Source organism: Quercus lobata, chromosome 4, assembly GCF_001633185.2.
Source record: "Quercus lobata isolate SW786 chromosome 4, ValleyOak3.0 Primary Assembly, whole genome shotgun sequence".
Classification (NCBI taxonomy): Eukaryota; Viridiplantae; Streptophyta; class Magnoliopsida; order Fagales; family Fagaceae; genus Quercus; species Quercus lobata.
In genome coordinates this window covers 32,736,700-32,746,678 of record NC_044907.1, presented here as the reverse complement: position 1 = coordinate 32,746,678, position 9,979 = coordinate 32,736,700, and the positions used below count along the sequence as shown (strand labels likewise).

The 9,979-nt window shown below is 33.8% G+C and overlaps 2 protein-coding genes across 4 annotated transcripts; one reads left to right on the top strand and one right to left on the bottom strand.

Annotated features, from left to right (window-relative positions):
* Positions 1-2,074: 2,074 nt before the first annotated feature.
* LOC115985060 lies at positions 2,075-3,620 on the top strand. Its single transcript, XM_031108030.1, has 3 exons — positions 2,075-2,916; positions 3,020-3,211; positions 3,434-3,620. Exons 1-3 carry the CDS (start codon positions 2,075-2,077, stop codon positions 3,618-3,620), a joined length of 1,221 nt encoding a protein of 406 aa, XP_030963890.1.
* Positions 3,621-5,536: 1,916 nt separating this feature from the next.
* Positions 5,537-9,681, bottom strand: LOC115983537 (UPF0481 protein At3g47200-like). 3 transcript variants are annotated; one of them, XM_031106243.1, is made up of 2 exons: positions 9,425-9,681; positions 5,537-7,250 (listed from the first exon to the last, which is right to left on the bottom strand). In XM_031106243.1, the coding sequence occupies exon 2, from the start codon at positions 7,165-7,167 to the stop codon at positions 5,749-5,751; it is 1,419 nt and encodes a 472-aa protein (XP_030962103.1). In that variant the 5' UTR covers positions 7,168-7,250; positions 9,425-9,681; the 3' UTR covers positions 5,537-5,748. The 3 variants fall into 3 exon arrangements, with proteins under 3 accessions (XP_030962103.1, XP_030962105.1, XP_030962104.1); XM_031106245.1 differs by having other exon boundaries at positions 5,537-7,247; XM_031106244.1 differs by having other exon boundaries at positions 9,447-9,681.
* Between the last annotated feature and the right edge of the window lie 298 nt (positions 9,682-9,979).

The following is a 9,979-nucleotide window of genomic DNA, read 5'->3' as shown; positions in this document are numbered from 1 at the left end:
AGAGCGTCATATCAAAAAATCTCAGATCTTTCAACTATGGTTTGTTAATTTATGAAACTTACACTGATAGCCCAGATTGCCTGCTTAGAAGATTAAAAAGAAGAAGTGGTTAATGCAGACCAGGGAAAGCAAAAAACTTTCCCTGGACCCCGACACTACTGATTAGCTTGGCGCTGTTGAGTCTTTTTGTTTACTGGGAAACACACCCAAAAAAAAGCCCTGTTTGGCTTTGTTCTCCAGCAACTAAAATTGGGTGGTGATTGAACTGTTTGTTATTATAATGTTTCAATGGATCGTTATGTTTTGAATCAAAATCTACCATGTCATTTTACTTGTGTTTCTTTGACCTCATCATCTTAATGTCTTCAACTTAAACCATCTTACTCCTTTTATTTAAAGTCCGGTTGTTTCTTTGGTTTCAAGCATTGATTCTATGGTCAAGCAAGCATGTATATTCTAGTATTTTGGGATCAATGCCCTGTGACCTTTACTTATTGATTGTAAGCAGGTACTGCTTTATGTACTAATAATACGATTATCGTCATGTCCAATTGAAATACAGCATACAAAGGGTTGATGGGGCTCTGGTTTTATTCCCATTGCAGAGTATGGAGTTTAGTTCAGCAAGGGTTCAAAAAAGTTAGGTTGCACGGACATGCCATTTTTGGCATCGTGTTGGTGTCCGACATGTGTTGGACACCGGATTCCGGTGTCAGGTGGTGTCTTTTTTTTTTTTTTTTTTTTTTTTTTTTTTTTTTTTTTTTTTTTTTTTTTTTTTCTCTAACACGGCTCCAACGCGTCCGGCATGCCAGCAGTGAAAAAAAAATCACAAATTTTGACAGGTGGACTTACAAATACCATTGCTTTTGTGATAACCCTAAAATAATAAAGCAAGTTTAGAGTCTCTTAGACTGAAATTTGAAACCACATCTCAAGTTCTTCTCAACCCTCCCTATGTCGCTGCCGCTGCCCTCTGTCCCTCGTCGGAGTTAGATCAGGCCGATCGGCGAGCTACGACGTCGACGCCGTGCCCTCTATCCTCTATCCCTTCCGATCTCGATCTCTCTCTCAGCGAGAACAATAGGTCTGATCTCTTGATTCTCTTCTTTGTTCTCTCTCTGGGTTTTTTTTTTCTTCAGATATTAATTTTGGTGAATGGGTGGGTATACCGTTACTCACATATTTATATAAGTTATAACGCGTTTTTTTTTTTTAACTGCTACTGTGGGTGCCCTCTGTCCTTTTTTTTTTTTTTTAATATTAGTTATAACTTATAAATTTGTTTTTGTGTGTCCTGCTATAGTTTTATTTATTTATTAAAGTTAAATATTGTAGGTGATTTTACTAAAATGAATACTGAAAATGAAAGTGAAAAATCATCACTTGAGACAGCTGCTGCTCCTCTATGGAAATATGTTACTAGGTTAGAAAATGCAAGTGTTGGTGGTGGGAGTGTTTCTTTCAAATGTAACTATTGTGAAAAAACTTTCAAGGGGTCTTATTCAAGGGTGAAGGCGCACTTGTTAAAACTGTCCAAGTTTGGAATACAAGCATGTGCCAAGGTTGGAGATGAGTATCAGAATGAAATGCAGAAATTAGAAGATGCGTATGAGGAATCTTCGCGTAGATTGAAGAACCTAAGCTAGTGTCTTTACTAACTGATTCTCCTACTATTCCTAATTTGTTCAGTAGGGAGAGTAGTACAGCTACAAGTCATTCATTTTTTCCAAAAAAAAAAAAAAGGGTTGGGAATTCTCCTTTGGAGAGGGCTTTTAACAATCAATGTCGAGAGCAATTAGATTCTCTTATTGCTAGGACATTTTATTCTGCTGGTTTACCCTTTCACTTTGCTAAGAACCCGTATTGGATTGAGATGATCAAATTTGCAGCTAATAATAATTTAGCGAGCTATATTCCTTCGGGTTACAATAAATTAAGAACAACTCTGTCGCAAAAAGAGAGGGCACATATTGAGAAGTTGTTGAGGTCAATCAAAGACACTTGGAAAGAAAAGGGTTTAAGCATTGTAAGTGATGGGTGAATAGATGTACAAAAAAGGCCACTTATCAATTTTATGGCTACATCAGAGAAAGGGCCACTTTTTATCAAATCCATTGATGGTACCAAAGAATACAAAGACAAGCACTTCATTGCTGACTTGTTTCTAAAGGTCATTGGTGAGGTTGGGCATCAACATGTTGTCCAAATTATTATTGATAATGCATCTGTTATGAAGGCTGTAGGATCTATTGTTGAAGCTGAATATCCTCATATATTTTGGTCACCTTGTGTTGTGCATACCCTCAATTTGGCCTTGAGGAATATATGTGCACCTAAAAACTCTTTGCAGAATGAGGTTGCATATAATGAATATAACTTGATTGCACAAGTTTCAGATGAGGCAACTTTCATTTGTATTTTCATCACAAATCATTTTATGAGATTAGCAATTTTTAATTCATATTCCCCTTTGAAGTTACTTGCTGTTGCTGAAACACGATTTGCTTCAATAATCATCATGCTTACAAGATTGTTTCAAGTAAAACATAATCTTCGAAATATGGTCATTAGTGAGGAATGGATGTCATATGGAGAAGATGATGTAGGCAAAGCTCAAACTATGAGGGATTATGTTTTGAATGATTTGTGGTGGGACAAGGTTGCATATATTCTGAGATTCATAGGACCTATTTATGAGATGCTTCGAGTGGCTGACACGGATGCACCTATTCTCCATAAGGTGTATGAAATGTGGGATTCCATGATAGAAAATGTGAAGAAAGAAATATACCGGCATGAAGGCAAGGAAGACTATGAGGAGTCTCCATTCTATGATGTGGTACACAATATACTCATTAAACGGTGGACTAAAAATTGCACACCACTTCATTGCCTAGCCCACTCCTTGAATCCGAAGTAATTTTTCTATCTCTTTAATCTTTTCGTTTATATTCTTTAGGAATTTCCAAACAAATAAACTAAACTCATTAGTTGTACTTATTTATTTGCTTTTAACTAGGTATTACACTAATCAATGGATTGAGGAAGTCAAAGGCCGTGTTGTGCCACATAAGGATGCTGAAATTTCAGCGGAGAGAAACAAGTGCCTCAAAAGGATCTTTCCTGATCCTGATGATAGGAAGAATATTAATATGGAGTTTGGTTTGTTTTCAGGAATTAAGGCTTATGATGATGATAACATGGAGGATAGGTGGACATATGATCCAATGCTTTGGTGGTCAACTTATGGGTCCAGTTTATTGGTGCTTCAAACTTTCGCTCTAAAGCTTCTTGGATAGCATTGCTCATCATCATGTGCTGAGAGGAATTGGAGTACATATGGCTTCATCCATTGTATGAGGAGGAATAGAATTACTCCTAAACGTGCTGAAGATTTAGTGTTTGTTCATTCTAATCTTCGACTTCTTTTAAGGAGGAGGCCCAAGTACACTACAGGAGAATCCAAGAAGTGGGACATTGGTGGAGATAATTGGGATGAACCATTTGGAGGACCTAGGTTGCTCGAGATTGCTTATCTCACACTAGATGAGCCAGAGATGGAGACAAGTATTGTTGAGAATGATGACCATGTTGATGATGATGATGTTGTTGTTCTATGATAATGTTGAAGTTTAAAACTTTTTATCCTTTTATGTTTTTAGTTTGATGTTGAACTTGCTATCCTTTTATGGTTCGTACTCTAAATATTTTATGTATATTATTGTACTACTTTGAGTGTTAATTTACTTATTTGTAGTTCTTACATAATTTAAATTCTAGACATAAATGTATTTTATGTCTAAAAATATTAAAAAATATGCCTAAATATAAAATTTAATTAATTATTTAACCCCCATGTCCCCGCCATGTCGTGTCCTTATTTTTCAAAAATTGCCGTATTCCCGTGTCTGTGTCCGTGTCCGTGCAACATAGCAAAAAAGACAAAGATAGACAGACTCATAGGATAAAAAGAGACTAGTGAAAAATGACAAAGGCAATTCAATCATACTGTTAAATAATTTTGTTGGGGCTTTTAAATGAACATACTTCATCAAAGCCTACGTGCAAGTATTGATTTAATCATACTATATAAGGGATCTGCTATATAATTTGTTGTATAGAAACATTATGCTAGTGGTCACGGTTATTTTTGTAATTGTAGCCCCCAAGTTAGTGGTATTTATTTTGTGACCTCTTTAATGAGCTAAGAAAGAATTTTATATTGATTCATTAGAAATCCAATGCTCTCGAAACCGAGCCAGCATGCTTTAGATCTTAATTAACAATGCTTATGCGCAGAACATGCTTTTCCAAATGTTACTAGTCATTAGATATTGAATAGTAAATGTTTGTCTTAAATTATCACTTAGCATTTCATGATGTGGACCAATTGGAAAAAATTTATTTTCATACATCCTTCGAGTTATTTCATAATGGAAAGTCACATTTTATAAGTTTTTTTTTTTTTTTTAATAATTAAAAAACAACCAAAAAAACTAGCGGGATCCAAGTATCCATAGTACAAGTTTTGGGTTGGGTTCGAATATACCTGACTCAAACCTGGTCCATGGCCATCCCTATTTCTCATCAACGGCTCTGCCACCAAGCCACTGATCCATCATCACAATCAAAGTGGCTCTTCTTTGTATTTGAAAAGAAGCAACTCTTGCAATGTACACAAGTCCTGAAAATTCTATGTTGACTAGAGTTTGTCATAACGACAAAATTTCAAGTGTGGTTTTCATAATTTTTATTGATGAACATATTTAATGTGATATGAATGATATGTATTGATGACATACAATAAGGAGATTAAGAGAATCAATGCTCTTATTGTTGTGGTGATAGAATAGTCTCTAGATCTGATTTTTACAAAACCCTCTTCTTCTCAACCCTCTTTCCTTCAAAAATTTAGAAAATGTTGTTTTTTATATAAAAAATAAAAAATAAATAAAAATTAACAAAGAAATTTATAATTTTGTCTTGACTTGATCCTCATTTATAGTCGGTTTAGATTGAGAGGAAGGAAGGGAGAGTAGAATTGGCTAAAAATTAGTTTAATTTTTAATCAACTTTACTCTACTCTCCCTTGCTTCCATCTCTCCCTAAATCCAAACAAGACCTTGTTGACTGGAATTCGGTATTTGCTTTTGTATGGCCGAAACGATTCCTATATGGCTGTTATTTAAGCTAACACAAAATAGAGGAATTTCTGTCCTAGGCTAAACGTAGGGATGCATATTGACCACTGTAACTTAATTCTACTATCAATTTTATTTCAGTCTTCTGACTGAGTTATATTCCCATAATATTATATAAATATATATATATATATATATATATATATATATATAAACAAATCAACTGTCGTAATATGCCACGTTTCCGTAATGTTGTCATAATGTTTGCAACATTTCGGCATTTCGCGAACCGAATGGCCCGACAAACTGGCTATATATGAAATAAAGGATTTTCAGAATAGAACAGGAATAATCAATAATGATATTAGGATACATGTCATAGGATTCATTGTGAATTTGTGATAACAGAGGATCGAGCTTTATTTGCTAAAATACAGAGTCTCCAGTCCATAATGTTTCCAAACGACATCGATCACAAACTTACAACATGATCGAATACATTTGGTAAACTAGTAGCAAAGCATTATTACAAAGTCTAGATGCAGCTAAAGCAACAAGAAGGAAAGCACTCCAAGTCTCCAACAAATTAACACTGAACCACCGATTTTCAGCGGTGAGAGAAGACAAAAGGCCTAAGGAAATTCATAAAGGCGAAAAATAGGAGCAAAATTCCAGCAACAGTTGCGGTGCCTCTCCAAAAATCACGGAAATAGAGACTTGTGAAGGATGCCATAAGTTTGTTCCAACAATTCTCATAGTGTCCATTAAGTTGTTTACTGAGATCATGGTAACGGGAACGATTACCTTCTACAATTTGTTGGGAAAGTCTGTTGATCAGAATTGCCACTGCCTTATTGCTACCTAGCCAGTTAACAAGAACCTTTTTCTCAACAAGCAAATCCACATCTTCTGCAGTGTTTATAAGATGATCTAATAGCACAATATAATTACAGATGTAAGCTTCCCCTAGATAATGACATTGCTCAAAGGCCATGACGTTTCTGATGACACGTTCAGTTGCATCCCCTACTGTAAAGGATGGGATTTCCAAGATAGGCTGCATGTTCTCCAAGCATTTGAAGCATGGAAAGCAACTCAAGAGCCAGGACAAATTTAAACATGGACATTTCTCCAATAAGCAACTCTTCTGAAACTTAATATCATGGAAGAATCTATCTGGGACTTCTCTAAATTCCACTCCTGCCTCAGCCAACTTTGTTGCACAAGGTAGACGTTTAATACTTTTACCACATTTCGGAGCGCATTTGCATGGAAGGAGAAGATATCTCAGGAAATCAATAAAATGTCTGATTTGCATGTCCTTACCAGGCAACATTTTCTCGCAATCATAAGAAGAGCGATTTAAACCGAAATCTTCCCAAAAATGTAAAAAGTAATCAAGGACAAGCTTATGAAAGGACTTATCCTCATCTTTGTGACAATTTTGCTGGAATGTTGTATGTTGATCAGGAAGGTCACCATAGGCAGAATTATACAAGTCCTCGAGAACAAAAAATGGAACCTGATTCTCAAGTAATATCAAGTCCTGAAAGATAGAGTAGCTTAGCCTTGGGTTTTGCTCGTCTAGGAAGCATCCTTCTATTTGAGGAGAGGAAGTGCCATTTGAGCTACAACTCTTTAGCGAGGTTCGCTTAGTCCTCCACAAGTGCTCAATGATAAAAATAGAATCCAAAAGAATTAGAGCAATGAAATCTTTAGGGCTGATATCAAAACTATCCGCATAATAATGACGAATAGTTTCTTCGTTTTTTCCAATGCATCTTGCAAGCTCCTCCGGGCTTTTCTTGGTTCGACGACAGGCATCCTTGAAATATCTCAGTTTCAGTTTTTCCATGTTCTTCAATTTTTCGTCTCCGTGATGAAATGGGCCAACTGAAATTAGCATTGGAGTGTAGGCATCATGATTTACTTTGCGGAGTTCCGGGGGAACCTTGTAGATGAAACACTTGTGCTTGTCGGGCTCGTACGTTTGTGTAATGTCTATAATCAACTGATCAGGATCCATGTCCAGGACTAGTGGAAATTCTATAATCAAGTCCTTGCGTTCACAATTCACATTCTTCAATTGAATCCGTCAACCTCTTTCTTCTAGTGACAAAAACAACATTGACTAGCCGGGATAAGTCTCAAGTGAATAAGTAAAATAACCGTAGCAAAACTCATCTCAACATTGACAAACGTTCTACAAAACAGTTAAAAAATTTCATATCCACAATTGATTTGAAAAACATTGGAAATATAAAAATAACGAATTATTTAAATTTGATTATCTCTATTAAAGAAATATATTAAATATTGAAAAGAAAATTATGTGAAAATGATAGTGGTCATTCCATTATTTTCACTTTAGTGTCCACGTTTTCACTAATGGGTTCTGAATTGGACCGTAGGAAGACCATGGTCCGTAGCCCTGCTTTTGGAGCAGGTATTACTATTGCATGCATCGGGTGCACAAATGACATATCCTACCTCTCACATGGGATTAGACCTCATATACCTGTACCATGCACCCGATGCATGGTAGATTTTTCCTTACTTTCGTTGTGTTACATAAATTTTTATCTTTATATGAGAATGCTCTAGAAAATAATTTCAAATTTTGGCTTGGAAGAAAAACTACAGTGAAAAGGAAATCAATATCACAACAAATCAATTTTAAAGTCCAAAAATAAATAAAACACATAGCACCTATTTCAGTATTTCATACAAAATATAACCAAAATTTATTGGGTTCTTTCAATTCAGACAGATTGTTAGTTCATTTCTAACATATTTCAAATAAAACTTAACCAAATTATTATTTTTTTAATAAAATAATGAAATAACTCAATAGCATAGGGGGGTTTGTCAAAAAAGCAAAGATCTTGGCAAATTCGCTGTTTGGCAAGAGTGGAGAGGGATTCCATGGTGGTGTGGGTGGGTGGATGTCGTGGAGGGGTCATTGTGGAAAATGCTAACGTTTTATACTCGTAAACAACCAAAAATATTTATGGTTTGACAAAGATCGATGTTAAAGTAACACTAAGTGTGGGTTTGAGTTAGAAATAAAAATGAAAATTATTTTACTATTTAATTTATTTTTGTTATTATTTATAGACCTTATTGTATTATTTCAACAAATTTTTATTTTTATTTATAATACTTTCAGTAATAATTTTTCAATTTCAGCAAAATAAACGATATCCAAACAATCCTAAACATCCAAAAAAAAAATATAAACGTTTTTTGGAAAATATTTTTAAACCACGCCAAGCATCTTTTTATTTTTTATTTTTAATTAAATCATATTTGGATTTTCTATATAATTCTTTATCTAGACTCTTTTTCCTTTGTTTATTCTATGGTAACATAAGTGTATTAAATATATATATGGGACGCACAAGAAAATGTAACTCTCTATTCTTTTAAGGGTTCGGTTAGTAACTTAATATATGCTGGGTATACATTAGTAAAACTTAAAAAAAAAAAAAAAAACCAACGTTGTTTATATAAAAACAAGGGCAATATATTGTTTTGATCATTTTAATTTTTTGTTGCTAAACTTTAAAAAGTTCCTTTTTTTTAAATACCTAAATTTTGTAAAGGCTTTTTTATTTCAATAGTTTAGAGACAAAAATAGAAATATTTTTTAAAAAATAACTTTTTATAATAATTTAGGAATTAAAAAAAAACTTATAATAAAGTTTAAGGATACAAATAAAATATTTTCAATAGTTTAAAGATGAATGATGAACTTTTTAATAATTTAAAAACAAAAAATGAATTTAAGGAATCAAAATAATATTTTATCTTTAAAAAATAAATAAATAAAATAAATAAATAAATAAAGAGAAGAAGAAGGAAGGAAGAAGCTGAAGGCCCAATCGTGAATGATGTTAAAGAAAGTGATCCATAAAAAGTGTCTATCATTTCATACAGTCCTTTCAACATGTTGTGAAATTTTACTTGACATTAATTAGATATGTGCTTAAATTTTACTAAATAAATGAAGTTACTGAACTTACTGATACACAAGCGTCTACTTTCCATTAATAAAAGAAAGAACACCAAATAAAAATCATGAGTCTCCTAATACTTCTTAAAGGAAATTACTTGATTATAAAAACATTGGAAACCGAATATGCAAGGTAAAATTTTTAATTTAAAAAAAAAAATCAGAAGTACTCATTACAAAATATGAACTTAATTAAATTACTAAATTATCAATATTTTGCTAACTTTATCTTGCCCCAAAAAAAAAGTGAAAGGATGGAGCAAATAACCTGCAAATGTTATTTGAAATACTTTCAACTCCAAGAAACAGCAGAATCGGATAGAGATGATGGACAACGAAACAAGGCTACGAATCTTTGACTCTCTTCTCTACTCTCTCGTCACTTCAGATCGAGATAAGGTTGTTGAGATTTAAATATAAAAAATGAATAAAAAGTAAAAAAGAGTTGTGAGAGAATTGAATGAATGGTACGGTCTAATCGTTAAAAAAAAAAAGCAATTATATTTAACAATTGCACCGATTCCAATCACTTCGTAGTGTGTGTGATTCAACGTTTCTCTATCAAATATAAAAAGCAGAAAACGTCAATGACATCGTTGTCACAAAGTTTCAAGAATCTCATCAACTTGCTCTGCCTTAAAAGGAGCATTGCCATTGTCTTTTTACCTGAAGACAAGAATGATTTATATGTTGTCACTTTCAACCTCAAGCCGGCCAGAAAAATCTGTCATTATGACTTGCTTTGCTTCAGCCTTCGTGTCTTGACTGGCTGCTTCTAGTCTCCTTGTGACAAGAACAGAAACAGGATCCAACTCACACACGC

What these genes read in the sequence shown, in the direction of transcription:
- LOC115985060 (XM_031108030.1), top strand. Translation starts at nt 2,075, where the DNA reads ATGGCTACATCAGAGAAAGGGCCACTTTTTATCAAATCCATTGATGGT. An exon ending in GCCCACTCCTTGAATCCGAA is followed by an intron (nt 2,917 to 3,019) that starts GTAATTTTTCTA and finishes GCTTTTAACTAG; the next exon opens with GTATTACACTAATCAATGGA. An exon ending in GATGATAACATGGAGGATAG is followed by an intron (nt 3,212 to 3,433) that starts GTGGACATATGA and finishes ACTTCTTTTAAG; the next exon opens with GAGGAGGCCCAAGTACACTA.
- LOC115983537 (XM_031106243.1), bottom strand. Translation starts at nt 7,167, where the DNA reads ATGGATCCTGATCAGTTGATTATAGACATTACACAAACGTACGAGCCC.